Below are 18709 nucleotides of genomic sequence, written 5' to 3' on the forward strand. Positions count from 1 at the left end.
TTCAGCTTCAAAATTACTTGCAAATTTTCGCGTTTTCGACAGATTTCGTAAAAATTTGAACTATAAACGCTTATAAAAAAAAAAATTGTGCCTATGTATTCTTATAATTTTTTAATCACTATAAGAATAACTTATGAGGAACTTTGTATTAAATTCTCAAACAAATTCTTCTCTAATATCCATGAAAACATTTCGTAATCACAATATAATCATCTCGTCTAATATATATATATGTTATAATCTGTGCCCTGTGGTACAATTATTGAACAATTTTTCAATTTCCGATCTAAATATCTGGTGAAATTTTCAAGTATCTACGACTTTTAATTTTTGAAATATAACAAATTGTGTTTAAATTCGTTTGACTCGTTTGAGGATAAATCGTTATCATTACGCGATTTCATAAAAATTTAAAACTCAAACGCTCAAAACATTTTTCCTATAATGACGCTTCAAATTTTCTCTATAGCTATTTGAAGCAAAACTTATGGAAAACTTGGTGTTAAATTTTATAACCTTAGATATAGATACAAACAATATAATGAATTTTGAACTACAAAATAATTTACAAATATTCATGGTTTTGACGAATTTCTGTCAATATTTGAAATTCAAATGCTAATAAAAAATTTGAATTTCCGGTTGAAATTTTTTTTGTGATAAAGATTGACAAATTTGTAAGGTATCTGGTATTAATTTTTTAAATCTTAGATTTAAAAAGAAAATGTTTTATGAATTTCTAGCTTATAATAATTTTCGAATTTTCGTGATTTTTACGTATGTTGTCAAAATTAAAATTTAAATGCTTGTAAAAAAAAAAATGTGACTATACATTTCTTTTATTTTTCAACTGCTATTGTAAAAATATTTTAGGAGTCTTGTATTAAATTTTCAAATCTTAGGTATAAAAGGAAAATTTTTTATGAATTTCTAGGATAAAATAATTTACGAATTTTCGTGATTTTTACGTATGTTGTCAAAATTAAACTTTGAATGCATGTAAAAAAAAAAAATGTGGCTATATATTTCTTTTATTTTTCAACTGATATTGTAAAAATATATTATGAGCCTTGTATTAAATTTTCAAATCTTAGAATTAAAAAGAAAAACTTTTATGAATTTCGATCTAAGATAATTTGAACATTCCCGTAATTTTTATGTATTTAGTCAAAATTTGAACTTCAAATGCTAATAAAAAAAAAATCGTGCCTATATATTTTTGTAATTTTTGAATCATTATATGAATAACTTATGAGGAACTTTGTATTAAATTTTCAAGTATTTTTATAGGGCCAAAAAAATTTTATCACACTTCCAAAAAAAATTTTCAGAAAAATTGAAAATTTCAGCTGTCTATAAAATATAAATATCTCAAAAAAAGTCAAAATATTTTGAAAATTAAATAATGTAAAGAAAATGCCAATCTAAATAACTGGTAAAATTTTCAAGTATCTACAACTTATACTTTTTGAATAATAACAAATGTTTAAAATCGTTTGAGGATATATCGTTATCGTTACGCTATTTCGAAAAAATTTAAAATTCAAACGCACTTAAAATTTTTCCTATAACGACGCTTCGAGTTTTCTCTATAGCTATTTGAAGGAAAACTTATGGAAAACTTAATGTTTATTTTTAATCCTTATTTATAAACAGAAAAAATTTTATGATTTTTAAACTTCAAAATTACTTGCAAATTTTCGCGTTTTCGATATATTTCGTAAAAATTTGAACTATAAACGCTTATAAAAAAAAATTGTGACTAACGACTTTTAATTTTTTTTATCTACAATAAGAACTAAAAAATCGTGCCTATAAAAAAAAATTGTGACTAACGACTTTTAATTTTTTTTATCTACAATAAGATCTAAAAAATCGTGCCAATATATTTTTGTAATTTTTGAATCACTATATGAATAACTTATAAGTAACCTTGTATTAAATTTTCAAGTTTTTTTGGTCGTCCAACATTTTTTTAATGACACTTCAAAAAAAAATCAAAAATTTCAGTGGTCTATAAATAACTCAAAAAAAGTCAAAACTTTTTGAAAATTAAACTGTATATATATATAACACTAACATAAACATTTGGTGAAAATTTCAAGTATTTACAGTGATAAGTTTTTTAATTACAACCATATAAAAAAATCAATTTGGTTGAAAACTATAGTTTTGTGTAAAAATTCCAGTTTGTCTGTCATTTTAGATTCTGAACGAAGTTGTTTTTTTTTTTGTGTCTGTGTACAGCATAACTAGTCGAAATAATGCTTCTATTTCAAATTTTGGGGGTGGTTTCCGATGTAAAAGTGAAGATCCTTGGTGCATTATAGAGGTCAAAACTAAATATTTTCCAACAGTTTTCAAAAAAATCAAGAAAACAAAAAAAAAATGACAGAAAAACGGGAATTTTTACGCAAAATCAGTTTTCGACCTAGTGGTTAATCTAACCTCGGCTGCCACACAAGGCCTAGTGTACTTATGGTTTCTTCGTCACTAATTGACAACATATAATTAGATTGACTCTCTGAATTGGACATTGTGAACAATACAAATTCAGAATTAGAACACCACTTCCTAAGTGAAAATCCAACTTTATTGAGCTCGGTTGACATCACTTGGTACAGGTTGTAACATTCTTCTTCGGTCTGACATCCGCTCTAAACATCGTCAACGTAAAAATCTTGTTGTACTCGTATAGCACACTGAGCAGTTGAATCTTGAACCATATAACTTGCCTCAAGTAAACACCGTGTGGCTAAGAATGATGCAGCTCTAGTACCATATGTGACAGTGAGGAGTCTGTAATCCCTTAATACTTCATCAGCATTTGACCGAAATACTATTCGCTATAATATACAGGCTTTTGGCCTGCGCGAGATAGTCTACTTTGCACCGATTAACGACGCAGTTATATCAGTTAATCGAACAGTTTGCACAGTCTTCTCTAGTCGTTTCTAGCCACGCACGATATCCGCTAAATTTATTTTGTATTATTTATTTATTATATTTTGTAACTATTCTACCACTCAACTGTTGTCGCCGCCATGGCAAAAAAAAAAGAACAACTTTTGCATTTTATTGATGCATACAGAAGTTTACCAGATATAGAATGCCCTTCATATTCGAATCGGATAAAAAAAGCAGCAGCGTACGATGTTTTAATTGAAAAACTTAAACCTCTAGAGCCAGATGCGGTTCGTGATAGTGTTGTTAAAAAAATTAACAACCTTCGATCAACTTTTCAGAAAGAATTGAAGAAGGTAAACGACTCAAAAAGATCCGGCGTGGGAAGCGATGATGTTTATGTTCCAAGCCTCTGGTAGTTCAACGAATTGATGTTTTTGGTAGACCAAGAAACTCCGGACACGAGTGAGTCAACATTTGCAGTGGATAATGAAAACAGCCAGAATTCGGTAAGTGAAAGGGCTCTTTATTATGTTTTTATTTTTATTTAATTTAAATTTAAATATACTCTACTTTTAAACATTGGTTATTTAGTATTACGAAAATAACTACTAAAATTACTCGTCGCTGTCGGGCATCTCAGCAAACATGTAGGAAATAAAGTATATATAGACCCCCAATTGTGCAAATTCTTTGTCCGATTATCAAATGCTAAAATCTGTAAATACTAAATTTGTATTTACTATTTTGTACTCAGAAATCAGATAATATTCTCTTTTAAATACACATTCACGGTTTATTAAAATGTTGGGAAGCACTGGCTCTTCATCGGCTTAATAATATGTCAATCGTTATTACCCAAAATACTTCTATGGAATATCTAGAGAAATTCAAAAAATAGAAATACAACAAATTGTTAGCTTTGATAACATCGAACGTCAATTACCGACTAGCATGCTATAATTACTAATTAGTATTACTATGCTGAAGCCACGGTCTTAGATTACAAAGCTGTTGATATGATTGCTAATCTTAATCGAAGATATCCTTTAATATTATAATATATAATGCATTTTATTTAAGATACAATTTTATGTTTTTATAAATAAGTTCTGAAAAGTATTAAGAGGACGTGCGGGTAAATCTTGAAATACTCATAACTCGCGTTAAAATAAAAATATAATACAAAGCCCATTAGGTTGCCTAGATAATAATCTTACTTTTAGATTTTATAAGAGATAAATTATAAGTAATTATTTAATTAGATTTATATTATAATCCTATTAAACCTATTGATAGGTAACTTATAGGATAGGTAAATAAATTAATGTTTTACTATCTTTAATGTTGTTATTTAATTTGGTAAATTGAAACGTTTCATGTTCTTTGTTTATCATTATGATTGTTCACGCGTGAACAATTATGTGCTGCGCTCTAGTAGTCGATCCGGCACCTACGCTCTGGCAATCACCTGATTTTAAAGTTTATCAAATGTAATCATTGTAGAAAAACAAAAAATTGTTAATTAATTAAGATGATGACACTCAATCAAGTTTTTTCTGTTTTTTTGAATTTATATACCTATCTTTTTATGAGTTTTTTTTAGTAGCAATTAAGCACGATAGTGTTGCTTTAATTATTGTTGAAATTATAATATTAATTGTTAATGTGTTGTGATATGTATTTAATCCTATCAACAGAGATAGTTCAATCAGTAGTGATGAGTGAATTATATTATACCTAGTGAGAAATATTATACATGATAAATAGTTTTATTATATTGTTATACCTTTATTATGTGGTTACTTGTTATATATATTGTAATAATGTTATAAATTGTAAGCCATACAGGCAAATAATATCAATTTCAGTGCAGCTGGCCAGTTCCTGCACTCCACATTACCGTGAGTTATATTATATTATATTATATATTGTTTGTTGCTATACATTGCGAATTATTATTTTATTATTTTGGTTACCCCAAGTTGTTACCTGCTGCACTCAACCCCTTGTATACTGCAGGCGAACCCTCCGTTCACAAGTAAAGTTGTGTGTAAGCAGAGCTCCTTTATAGTTTATACAGTCCATTCCAATGAGAGCGTTAGGTGTCGGGGAACTTATCATATTGTTTGACAGCCCCCGCCCGTTCATTTGGTCCTAACGAACCTGATTTGAGTTTTAGTTTTTAGAAATCAATTTATTAAAATAATAATAAATATATAGTACTTGTTCTGAAGGTGGAGATTAATGAGTTTATCTGTAAGTGGTAAGTAATCATAAAATTAAAGAATTAATAGTTAAAATGTCGACCCACAACGCAGATGAAAACCTTTTGGAAATGTCAAACACTGATTTAGTATCAACTCTAGTTAGGCGTAGAGGCCAAATAAAAGCATCGCTTACTAGACATAGCACGTTTGTTAATAAATATATTGAATCGCCAAATGCTATATCTGAGGCTGAGTCCAGACTTAATGTAATACCAACACTATTAAATCAATTTGAGGATATTCAGTCGCGCATAGAAGAGATAGATGACGACAACGATGATGCTCATCTTGCGGCAAGGGAAGATTTTGAAACCCGATATTTCAGTGTAGCAGGCCAACTTAACAGGTTAATCCAACCGACAAAATTTGCAATGGCAAACTCAGGAAATTCTATAGACACCAAACAACAAAAAGCATCAGCTCAACAGTGGGAAGAATTATTAAGAAGGAGCGAGGGCAGCACTCTACGCTCGCGTTCATCATTGCCACCGCTACCACTAGAAAGCTTTGAAGGTGACTATAATAGTTGGCCTAGATTTTATAGTTCGTTTGTGAGCCGCGTAGAAAACGAGAAAGGAGTATCAAATGCAGATAAGTTCCATTATCTAAGGTCATGTCTCAAGGGTGTACCATTAGATTTAGTTGACGCATTAGAGATTAATGACTCTACATACACTACAGCTATAAAATGTCTTAAGGGTCGGTATGAGAGAAAGAGATTGATCACCGAAGCCCACATCAGGTCGCTATTAGAGTTACCAAAATTAACAGGTTCATCAGCTAGTGACTTACGAGGATTCTTAGCCAACATTACAAAGCATATCGAAGCGTTAAGATCCCTAAAAAGACCAGTGGATCATTGGGATGATTTGCTAATTGGTATAGCAAGGAGTAAATTGGATCTAAGAACCTTAGAACAATGGGACCTATCAATCGGTGTAACAGAAGAAGTCAATTTCAACAAATTGACCGAATTTCTAGAGAGAAGGGCTAGCTCATTGGAGTCCTTTGAAGGACAAAATTCTAGCATATGCAATAAGAGAAAAGGTTATAGAACTAACGAAAAAGGTGCATCAGTGCTAAGTGCTCAAGGAAGCCGGACAGTCTGCTGTTTATGTTCACAACCACACATGCTTTTTTTTTGTCACAAATTCAAAGCGATGCAACTGACGGAAAGATATAACACAGTAAAAATGCACAGATTATGTTTTAACTGCCTTTCTCCGGCACACAGTGCTTCAAGCTGTACTCAGAGTGGTTGTAGAAACTGCAAGTACAAGCGCAACACGCTGCTACATGGTCTTCCTTATCAGAAAAAAGCAGATCACGTGGGGACCAACAAGTCAAGAACAGCCGAGCATGATCACTCAAAGTCCCCTTCGATTCAAGGTAGTCTTGAAGTTAATGATGCTAAAGCTGCAACCGAACCACCAGCTACGGTAAATCTAGCAGCGCTACACAGTCATTCAAACGCCGAACAAGTTTTATTATCAACCGCCATAGTATTTGTGCTAGATAGTAACGGCACGAAAAGACCTTGCCGTGCAATTGTAGACAATGGTTCTCAGATAAATATTATAACCAAATCACTAGTCAAAAGGTTAAGATTGAAGGGTGTGCAAAGTAAGTTACCTATAAGTGGTGTTAATGGAGCCAGTACTATATCTTCTGAAGAAGCCGAAGTAACAATTTTCAGTCAGAATTCTCAGTTCTCTGCGAAGATTGGATGTCATACACTCCATGAAATTACAAATGCGCTACCAAGTCAATCGATAGACTTTTCATCTTGGTCAATTCCGCCACACATACTACCACATTTGGCTGACCCTAAATTCTATTTAGCGTCTAAGGTAGAGTTATTGCTTGGAGCTGACATTTTCTTTGAAGTGTTACAAGGCGAGAAGTGGTCGTTAGGCAAAGAGCTACCTTGGTTGTATAATACGTCATTTGGATGGATAGTGTCGGGCTCGATTGGCAATACTAAGTCCCGTATCAGTCCAAGATCTAACTCCTGTTTGTTGAACGTAGCTAGTTGGATGAAAAACGATCAAGTCAAGTCAAGGCGTAATGTGGATGAAGCTAGTGAGATTATGTTTCGGGAAACGCATGAAAGAGACACAACAGGACGATTCTCAGTTTATCTCCCATCCACAGCAGATGTAAGAGAGCTAGGTTCATCATTCCAGATGGCACTGAAGCGATTCACAAATTTAGAAAAGAAGTTTAGTGTCGCGCCACATCTGAAAGATGACTATGTGAACTTTATGAATGAATATGCATCACTATGACACATGAGTAAAATTGATGATCTAGTTTCAGATGCACCATATTACTATCTACCACACCATGCGGTGATTAAAGAAACAAGTCAGACCACGAAGGTCAGAGTCGTCTTCGACGCATCGGCAAAAACGAGTAAGGGAAACTCGTTGAATGATGTTCTCGCTCAAGGACCAGCAATACAGAGTGAGCTTTTCGACATAGTGCTACGGTTCCGCTGCCATAAGATCGTCATCACCGCTGATATCGAGAAAATGTTTCGCCAAGTTTGGGTTAATCATGAAGACCGGGATTACCAAAGAATACTGTGGAGGGACTCACCAGAAAAAGAAATAATTCATTACCGCCTAAACACCATCACGTATGGGACTGCGCCTGCCGCCTTTCTAGCAACAAGAGTGTTAAAGGAGATTGGCCTTTTAGCAGCTCAGGATAAACCCGCAGCCAGTAGAGCAATCCATAGGGATTTCTACATGGACGATTTTCTCAGCGGTGGAGACACGGTAGAAGAAGTTGTAAGCCTATATCATGAAGTATTAGAACTACTAGAGAGTAGTGGTATGCGTCTGAGGAAATGGTGTTCTAGTGCCCCAGAGGTTAGAGCAGAGATAGCAACAACATCAAGCGAGCCACATTATTCCTTAGACCTTGGAGACGACGACACAGTTAAATCACTTGGCCTTATTTGGTGTCCCGAGTCAGACATATTGAAATTCAAGGTGAGAAACGCGAATGACACTCGAGTGCAAACTAAAAGAGATCTACTCTCATCGTTGAATAGTGTGTTCGATCCATTGGGATTTCTGGGTCCCACTCTCATAAGGGGAAAGATCTTTCTGCAAGAGCTGTGGCAGATAAAACTAGGTTGGGATGACACACTGTCTGAAGATTTTCAAATGCGATGGAGACGAATCCTAGATGACCTAGCAACTGCTCATCAGATAAGCATACCACGTGCGATAAAAGTATGCTTGTCCGAAGAAGTTGAGTTACACGGCTTTAGTGATGCGTCGCAAAGCGCATATGGCACATGTATATATTTTAAACAAGCATCGGAACAAGGAAAGTGGAGTGTGCGACTCCTTTGTGCGAAGTCTAGAGTGGCCCCTATGAAGAGCCTCACAATTCCGAGACTCGAGCTGAGTGGCGCTCACCTGTTAGCGGAGCTGATTAGTCGAGTATCATCGAGTCTCGAAATCTCAAACGATAAGGTATTTTGTTGGTGTGACTCTACGGTGGTGCTAGCTTGGATAAAGGGTGGAGCAGCACAGTGAAATATATTCGTAAGCAATCGTGTAGCTCAGATCATAGAACTCACTGGAGAAAATAGTTGGCGGTATGTAAGTACAAGCGTAAATCCTGCTGATCAATTGTCGAGAGGAATTAATACTGCAGACCTAGCTACGTCTGAATTATGGTGGAACGGTCCGAGCTTTCTTAAGGAAGACAAACCGTTGTGGCCACAAGTACGACACGATTCAAGTTGTAGCGAAGAGGCTCCAGAAAAACGTACGATAAAATTCACATTAAATACCATTGCAGCTAAGAACGAGCTAATGCATAGATACTCTAGTTGGACCAAGCTGTTAAGAATATCTGCCATATGGATAAGATTTTTTCAATGGCGCAAGTGGCAGAAGGATCCCGCATGCACCAAACCACAAGTAGGTCCCTTAACGGTAGCAGAGATACAACGGTCAAAGGAGCGCTGGATTAGAATAACGCAGAGGCAAGCGTTTCCTGAAGAAATTAATGCTTTGAGAAATAAGAAGCAGGTTACGCGGGGACCACTTAGAATGTTGTCACCATACCTTGATAATGATTTATTGAAAGTTGGTGGCCGACTGGAAAATTCAAATATATCCGCAAGCAGAAAGCATCCAGTTATACTACCCAGGCAGCACGTGGTGACAGAGATGATATATAGAGAATATCACCAGAGGTACATGCACGTTGGGCCACAAGGATTATTGGCAGCAGTAAGAGGAGAATTTTGGGTACTTCGAGGACGCGATGTAGCCAGAGCAACAGTTTACAAATGCCTTAAATGTTTTAGAGCCCGCCCTAGTTCGTTGCAGCCAGCTATGGGACAGCTACCTTCAGCCCGAGTTACTCCTATTCGAGCATTTGCACAAACAGGGGTAGACTTTGCTGGACCTCTACTGATAAAGCTTGGACTACGAAAGTCTACCACAACCAAGGCTTATGTGGCAGTTTTCGTATGCCTCTCAGCGAAAGCAATACATTTGTAAGCGGTTAGTGCTCTGACTACCACCGCATTCATGGCGGCATTGAAAAGATTTATGTCTCGGCGGGGAAAGCCGTCGCACATCTGGTCAGATAACGGAACAAATTTTGTGGGAGCCCGAAAAGAACTAGAGTGCTATTTCAAAAGGCAGCTGACTGGGCGTACGATATCCGATGAACTAGTAGAAGAAGGAGTTCAATGGGTATTCACTACTCCTTCGGCACCGCATTTCGGCGGTGTTTGGGAAGCAGCAGTTAAGTCGTTCAAACATCATTTTGTGCGAGTCGCAGGCGCCGCTATTCTAAACTTTGAAGAGCTGGCTACGTTACTTGCACAAACCGAAGCATGTCTCAACTCCCGCCCTCTGACTGCAGTGTCGTCAGACCCTGCAGACCTGCAAGCTCTTACACCAGGACATTTCCTGATAGGGGGGCCGGTACTCATGCTTCCGGAAACAGACTATTCAGAGATGCCAGATAACAGACTGAAGAGATGGGAATTGGTTCAAAAAATGACTCAAATGTTCTGGAAGAGGTGGCGTTTAGAATACTTGTCATCGCTTCAAAGCAAAGCCAAATGGTTGAACTCTACTACGAATGTGAAAATCGGAACATTGGCAGTTTTAAAGTATGATAATGTCCCACCCCTCCAGTGGAAGATGGTACGAATCATCGAAATACATCCTGGATCAGATGGCACAGTACGAGTAGTGACTGTACGTACTGCCAGTGGACAACAGCTAAAACGACCCACAGTAAAGATATGTCCGCTACCTATGGGTAAAGAAGAATAAAGCACAGGGCTTCATGGGTGGCGGGATGTTCACGCGTGAACAATTATGTGCTGCGCTCTAGTAGTCGATCCGGCACCTACGCTCTGGCAATCACCTGATTTTAAAGTTTATCAAATGTAATCATTGTAGAAAAACAAAAAATTGTTAATTAATTAAGATGATGACACTCAATCAAGTTTTTTCTGTTTTTTGAATTTATATACCTATATTTTTATGAGTTTTTTTTAGTAGCAATTAAGCACGATAGTGTTGCTTTAATTATTGTTGAAATTATAATATTAATTGTTAATGTGTTGTGATATGTATTTAATCCTATCAACAGAGATAGTTCAATCAGTAGTGATGAGTGAATTATATTATACCTAGTGAGAAATATTATACATGATAAATAGTTTTATTATATTGTTATACCTTTATTATGTTGTTACTTGTTATATATATATTGTAATAATGTTATAAATTGTAAGCCATACAGGCAAATAATATCAATTTCAGTGCAGCTGGCCAGTTCCTGCACTCCACATTACCGTGAGTTATATTATATTATATTATATATTGTTTGTTGCTATACATTGTGAATTATTATTTTATTATTTTGGTTACCCCAAGTTGTTACCTGCTGCACTCAACCCCTTGTATACTGCAGGCGAACCCTCCGTTCACAAGTAAGGTTGTGTGTAAGCAGAGCTCCTTTATAGTTTATACAGTCCATTCCAATGAGAGCGTTAGGTGTCGGGGAACTTATCATATTGTTTGACAGCCCCCGCCCGTTCAATGATATCATTATTCATTACTAAACTAAAATGATGGTCTAGCGTCTATAAATATTAAATTTATAAATTTTTTTAATATTATAAAGTCGGCAAATTTAATTACACACATAATATTAAAATCAATAAATTCATCACTCCGTTCAGAATCTAAAATACAAGTGGTTTAAAAAAAAAAAAATTGAAAATCGTGATAAAATTTTTAATTTAAATGTTCACATATCCACATTCGTTTTGTCCCTGTCATCTACTTGAGGTGGTTGTATAACAAGCCGAGGGATATTTTTCAATTTTCGGAATGGAGCGATGAGAAAAGCGAAATAAATACTACCTTTTTTTTTAAAATACATTCATAGTAATATATTATAATGTAAAATAATAAACATAAGAGTAGTTATGAGTTGCTAATTTAAATTTTATCTTGCCATTCAACTTTTCCTTCGTTATTTAAGTAACTAAAGAAAGTATCGCGATGTACTTTCGCTGTTGTAGAAGAAGCTGAACTGCTGCTGCTTCTCATACCAAATAAATGCCATCCAATCCTATTCCTTGTGAAATTTGAGAGGTTGCATGTTGATTGTTGACATAACCACTGGAATATCTTCTAAGAAAATTATGTAAATAACAACAAGCTAGAACTATGGCATTCACTTTTGTTGGTCGTAGATTGATGGGTTTTCCAAGAACTGCGAACCTAGATACTAGAATCCCAAAAAAATTTTCAACGACCCTACTTGCTCTCGATAGACGATAGTTGTAAATGCTTCTTTCATTATTAAGCACAGACAAAGCATATGGTTTCATGAAATTATCCGTCAACTGAAAAGCCTCATCCGAAATGAAAACATATGGAGCAGTCTTGTTGCTTTCTAGAAGGCGTTCAGGAGGTGGAATGTTTAGTTCACCTTTTATAAGACTGTTGTAGAAAGATGTATTTTTAATCATGCCTCCACCCGAAATTCTTCCATTTTTTCCCATATCAGCCATTAAAATTTCGTAATTAGCGTCAACTACAGCCATTAATACGACGCTAAAAGTACCTTTGTAATTGAAGTACCGAGAGCTTGAATTTGCTGGTTTTTTTGTTTGAACATGTTTGCCATCGACCACACCGAGGCAGTGTGGGAATTGCCATTTTTCTTGAAATTCATGAGCTACCTTTTTCCAATCTTCTTCACTTTGAGGAATCTAAAATAAACTAATTTAATAATTTTATTAACATATTTAGGAATAACACTGGGCAGAACATTGACATACAGAGAACATCTAACCAAGGTAGCAGCAAAGATTAAAACTCGAAACTGTTTAATAAATAAGCTGGCCCAAACTACCTGGGGCTCAGATGCTAACACGATTAGAATATCTGCACTTGCCCTTACCTACTCAGTAACCGAGTACTGTGCACCAGTATGGCTTAACAGCTCACATACAAACAAAATAGACACTCAGCTTAATTCAACAATGAGGACAATATCCGGAACAATTAAGTCAACACCAGTCCCCTGGCTATCAGTACTGAGCAACATAGCGCCACCTCACCTCCGAAGATACAGTTCCTTAGTCCGAGAATATAAAAATCATGATTCAAATAAAAGCTTACCTATACACAGATACATAAATAATTATCCCAAACAAAGGTTAAAATCCCGTAAAACTCCATGGAACCTGGCAAAGCAATTAAGTAAAGAAAGCTATAACCTTAACTCTAAATGGACTGATGAATGGAGACTAGATAACCCTGACAAATTTAGTATCATTGAACAACCTACGGAAAGGCCCCCGGGGTTCCAACTACCTCGAAAATAATGGGTGACCTTAAATAGACTTAGGACTGGCCACGGAAAAACGGGAAATATGCTGCATAAATGGGGACTTAAGGATACACCATAATGCGACTGCGGACACGACAATCAGACAGCCAATCACATCGTGGAAGAATGTCCAGTACGCAACTTACCAGGTGGAATGAAACACCTCCATAAGGTAACAGCAGCAGCAACAGAATGGTTGACCAGCCTGGACATTAGAGTCTAAGACCACACAAATAATATCCCGACCCACCATCCGGTTGCTATTATATATATTTTTATATTATCTTATATTTAACCAACTAACTACTACTTCTACTGTTTTATGTTTCCCTATCAAAATTTTATATCTATATTTTATATTTCTTATTGTGATATTTATTGTTGTTGCTATAGTATTAACTAAATTTTTAATAAGTTTTAGTGTTGGATTAAACCATACGAGAAATAAATATAAATCAAATGGTTACAATTATCCAATTACAAAATAAAAATCCCCAGGAAACACAATTTTTTTAAGAAAAGGACTGCTGATCTAAAATATAAGTTTTTGATATTTAGAACCTTAAAGTCTTCTTATAGTTGTTTTGTATGGTATGTTTTATCTTTATTTAAGGCGATCTTAATTAGTGTAGTTATAGTATATCATTATACAACGAAAACAATAGTTATAAGATAATTTTTATGTGAATATGTAATATAAGTAATTGAGATACACTTACTTGAATGAAATCTCGTAATGCTATCTGTATTGCTATGCAGGTTTCTATGATTATATCTCCGAGTGCTTGAGGGGAAACTCGCATTGAAAATTTCAGATCTTCATAGCTTCTCCCTGTCGCTAGAAACCGAAGCGTTGCTATCAATCTCACATGAGAAGGTATGACTGTATTTTGTTTTTCGATGAGGGGAGCAACTTTTCTCAAGAGCACTTGAAAAATGTTGTCATCCATTCGTAGGTAATTACTGAAATCAGCAATTTCCCCTCCTTCTTTCAACTCGTTCAACAAATGACAATCGCTGGGCAAAACACTTCTTTGCAGAAACCAATCCTCGCTCCAACGTTCACGGGGCCTTTTCTTCCGCTTATCTTCTTTTTCAAGTAGCACTGCTGCAATTACCCAACACTCTGCTGCTCTTTTTTTTCGGTCACCCATTGTCATCTGCATACACATACAGTATACCAGTAGACTGTGACTACACTGCAGAAAAAACTGATAGAACTGTGATCATAACTGATGGAAAAACTGATGTATCCCACACACCTTCAGTTCAGATAATAGTACAATTTTTACTCAGTTAATTTCAGAGATAAACTGCACAGTTAAACTGATCGTGTGTGGGTCCCTTTAGGCCTGATCTTGTAACTGCTGAGCCGTCCAACACAACACGAGTTTTTGTGGTTAGGCTGTCGCCCTTGGTCACATTATGGTGAGGGAGGTAGTAAGTAGGAAGGTCTGTGTCCTTAGTCTCTTCCATATGACCCATTTTAATGTACTCTGTTATATATTATAAATATAAATAATAACATAAACGTATTATATAGACATTTATTGTTGACAGTATAAATCGTAATGACGTACAATATATTTCTACTCGCTAATAACCGATGGACAGTCCCCACCGATCGTAATATGATACTTATGATTATTGTTAGTATAAACAGTATAGGTGTAATATCATATAATATAAATGCTGAATATGCAACATCATTTTCCTTAAAAAAAAAAAAATATATATATATATAAGTAGTATTTTGTGTGTTGCTTAATCGCTATGTTAGTGTGTTAGTAAGTTTAATTACATTAATTATAATCACTTGGAGAATATCGCTGAGGTGGTTTTCTAGATCTAATTGGTCTGGGTGTTTTATTTATTATTATAGTATCAGGATTTTGTTTTGCACCTACGGTTTCGATATTTTCAGTATTTACATTTATTTGTCTAGTGGGTGTAAGTGAAATTGAATTATTCGCTGGTGTCAGCGATTTATCAAAGAGTAATTGATCATTGTGTCTCTTCCAAATATTAGTTCCGTCATCGAGCTCTACATCGTGTGTATTACAACTAATGGATTTGATAATTTTACCCTTTTGCCATTTATTGTTATTATTCCTATAATCTCTAGCTAAAACATTATCACCTGTATTAAATGATACTATCCTATTACCACCATTGTTTATTTGTGATATTTGTCGTTCAATAACCACTTCACTTGTATTCGGCATTAACGCGTCAAATTGTAAACGTGTTGATCGACCTAACATTAGTTTAGCTGGCGTTTCTCGTGTTGTTGAATGAGGTGTATTACGATACATCAAAAGAAGTTTATTTAATTGGGATTGTGCAGTCGAGCATTTTTTAAAAAAAATTTTTATTGTTTTGACTGCTGATTCCACACAGCCGTTTGATTCTGGGTGAAATGGAGCGCCTGTCATATGCCTTATACCTAGATTTTTGCAATATGCTTGAAATTCAAAACCAGTGAAACATTTTGCACCATCTGATGTAATTGTTTTTGGAATTCCAAATCGTGCTATCGTTTCTGAAAATTTTTGAATAACAATTTCTGCTGTCATAGAATTTATTTAAAATACTTCTAACCATTTTGTGGTTGCGTCAACAATGACAAAAAAATATTTATTTTGAAATGGACCAAGAAAATCGCAATGCACTCTAGTCCACGGTTTTTCTGGCCATTTCCAAGGTGATGTTACAGATTTTGGAGGATTTTGCCTGACATTAATACATTTGTCGCAACTTTGTGTGATATTTTCGATTTCTTTGTCCATTCCTGGCCACCAAAAGTATGATCTCGCTAAACTTTTCATACTGGAAGAACCCATATGACACGAATGAAGTTCCTTGAGTATATTATTTCGAAATTTAGCTGGTATAATAACACGGTAACCCCATAATAGACATCCCTGTTCCACTGCAATTTGAGTTTTTCGTAAATTATATGAATTAAGTTCTAAATTTTTAGAAAAATCACTATTCCATTATCCTGTTTTGACTGCATTTAATACTTTGGCGAGAATTGTGTCTCTACTTGTTTCAATTTTTATTTTAGACCAGTCTAATGTGAAAGGTGATTGTTCGTGAATAAAATTAAGACTAATACATTCTTCATTATGATTTTCAATTTTTAATTTTGAACTTTTTATTCGTGATAAAAAATCGGCTGTATTATCTTCGGATTTTACATATTTTATGTCGAAATCGAATGATGATAAAACATAGGCCCATCGTTGTAATCTATTAGCCGCGTAAATTGGGATACCTTTCTTATCACCGAAAATATATATTAACGGTTTATGGTCGGTTTCTAATAGAAAATGCCTACCATAGTCATAAAATTTCGTAACCCCGTAAATAATTGCTAAAGCTTCTTTTTCAATTTGTGGAAATTTACATTCTGACTCAGATAGAACTCTTGATGCATATGCTATAGGTTTTTCAGTACGATCTAGGTACACATGGGAAAGAACTGCGCCTAGTGCATAAGATGATGAGTCTACAACGAGTTTAATCGGAATATTATGATCATAATGTGCCAATACGGGTTTCGAAATTAAAATTTGTTTGACTTTATTGAATGCTTGGTCACATTTTGGTGTCCAATTCCATTCACTGCCGTTACGTAAAAGAGTGTACATTGGTTTTAAAATATTTGCAGCGTTTGGAATAAATTTTATATAATACGTAACTAAACCTAAAAATGATTTTAGCAATGTTTTATTTTCTGGGACAATGGCATCGTTTATAACATCTGTGTGTTTTGTTAGTGTGTGTAAACCATTTTCATCTAACCTATGACCCAAATATTCAATTGACTTTTGCATAAATTTGCATTTATTCAACTTTACTCTTAAACCTGCATTTGACAATACATTTAGTAATTTGTCTAAACGAGCATTGTGCTCTGTGATAGTGGAACCTGCAACAATAATGTCGTCTTGGAATATACCTATGCCCTCAAGACCTGCCGTTGAAGTTTCCATAGCTTTTTGAAACTCCCCTGCTGACGACTTTATTCTAAAAGGGTTGCGTGTATAGCTAAATAAACCTTTATGTGTGTTAATAGTGGTATATTTGCGATCAGATTCTTTAATAACCATTTGTTGGTATGCGTCTTTTAAATCTATTTTCGAAAAATATTTTGAACCACTAATATTTGCATATAAATGTTCTATTTTTGGAAGAGGGTATTCAGTCCCTTCTAATACCGGATTTATTGTTATTTTAAAATCACCGCAAATTCTAACCGTGCCGTCTGGTTTTAATATTGGTACTATTGGAGTTGCCCATTCGCTGTGGTCGACGGGAACTAAAATGTTGCTTTTGATTAAACGCTCAATTTCGGTTTCAACTTTTCCCTTTAATGCTAATGGAATAGACCTATGTTTGTAAAATTTAGGTACTGCCCCCGCTTTGATATTTAATGAAATTTCGTATTTGTTAAAAGTGCCTATTTCATCTTTAAAAACATTGTTATATTTTTTTATAATACTATCGACACTTACGTCATTTTCAATACTAAACAAGGTAAAACATTTTATGTTTTTTATATCATTTCGACCTATTAATGGAGGACCACCATTGTCGATAACATAAAGGCACATTGTAAATTTTTTATTTTGGTACACCGAATCGACAAATATTTTTCCTATCGGTTTAATGTCGTTGCCGACGTAATCAGATAGCGAAATGTCATTTTTTTTTTTATTTGATATGACTAAACAGTTGATGATATAATCTTTTTGAAATTACGCTATGTTGTGAACCGGTATCAATTTCGAAGCTTACATTATTGTTTTGTACAATTAAATTAACTGTAAACGGTTTCACCGCTTTATTTTGAAAATTTTGATCAATTATGGAAAAAAAAGTATTCGAAAGATCATAATTAACTGTTTCGTCATCATCATTATTATCATACAAAAATTTATTTTGTGTTTTTATATTTTTCTTTTCTTTCATACCCTTTTTACATACGGTGGGCAAATGACCTTTTTCACCACAATTGTTGCACTCGAAGTGCTTGTATCTGCAGTCTTTTTGAAAATGATTGGAACGGCCACAAATCCCGCATTTGATTTTTGACTCCTTGTATGTGTTGAACCCCTTCTTGGCAGTATGTCCATTATTTTTTTGTTGGTACTTCAAGTCTGCGTATTCTTCTTTTTTTCCAGCCACTCTTGTCATTTATTGCAGCTTCTTTGGCTGTCGCGATTTCCATTAGATTTGAACATGTAACTCCAATTTTTGAGGCATCCTCTTCTAACAGACGATCTTGGATTGGTCCTGAACCCATTCCGACAACAAATATGTCTCTAATGACTGTTGTTAGTTCCAACGAAAACCCACATTTTGAAGCAAGATTTTTGACACGTGCACCCCATTGGCACACTGATTCATCTTGTCTTTGTTTAGCTTGATAAAATGTATACCTAGCCGCGAAGTACGATTTTATTGGTTTGAAATATGTGTTCAAACTTTTCATTAGAGTTTCATACTCAACATCGTTTGGCGTGCTAGGAACACATAAACTAAAAAGTACTTTGTGAATTTCCTCACTGACTGATGATAATAGAATGGCTCTTTTTTGAATATTATTTTCGATGGCATTTGCC

At 34.7% G+C, this 18709-nt stretch overlaps 3 protein-coding genes across 3 annotated transcripts; all 3 read left to right on the top strand.

The window, feature by feature from the left end:
• The first annotated feature begins 5206 nt into the window (after positions 1 to 5206).
• On the top strand, positions 5207 to 7462 carry LOC149056586 (uncharacterized). The gene has a single exon (XM_089223126.1). It carries the CDS (start codon positions 5207 to 5209, stop codon positions 7460 to 7462), a length of 2256 nt encoding a protein of 751 aa, XP_089079252.1.
• A 3-nt stretch (positions 7463 to 7465) lies between these two features.
• LOC149056587 (uncharacterized) lies at positions 7466 to 9706 on the top strand. Its single transcript, XM_089223127.1, has 2 exons — positions 7466 to 8665; positions 8759 to 9706. Exons 1-2 carry the CDS (start codon positions 7466 to 7468, stop codon positions 9704 to 9706), a joined length of 2148 nt encoding a protein of 715 aa, XP_089079253.1.
• A 30-nt stretch (positions 9707 to 9736) lies between these two features.
• On the top strand, positions 9737 to 10495 carry LOC149056588 (uncharacterized). Its single transcript, XM_089223128.1, has one exon. It carries the CDS (start codon positions 9737 to 9739, stop codon positions 10493 to 10495), a length of 759 nt encoding a protein of 252 aa, XP_089079254.1.
• Positions 10496 to 18709: the final 8214 nt, after the last annotated feature.

This window comes from Diuraphis noxia, unplaced genomic scaffold (assembly GCF_037042655.1).
Source record: "Diuraphis noxia isolate RWA-SAM2 unplaced genomic scaffold, SU_Dnox_SAM2 contig0003, whole genome shotgun sequence".
NCBI lineage: Eukaryota > Metazoa > Arthropoda > Insecta > Hemiptera > Aphididae > Diuraphis > Diuraphis noxia.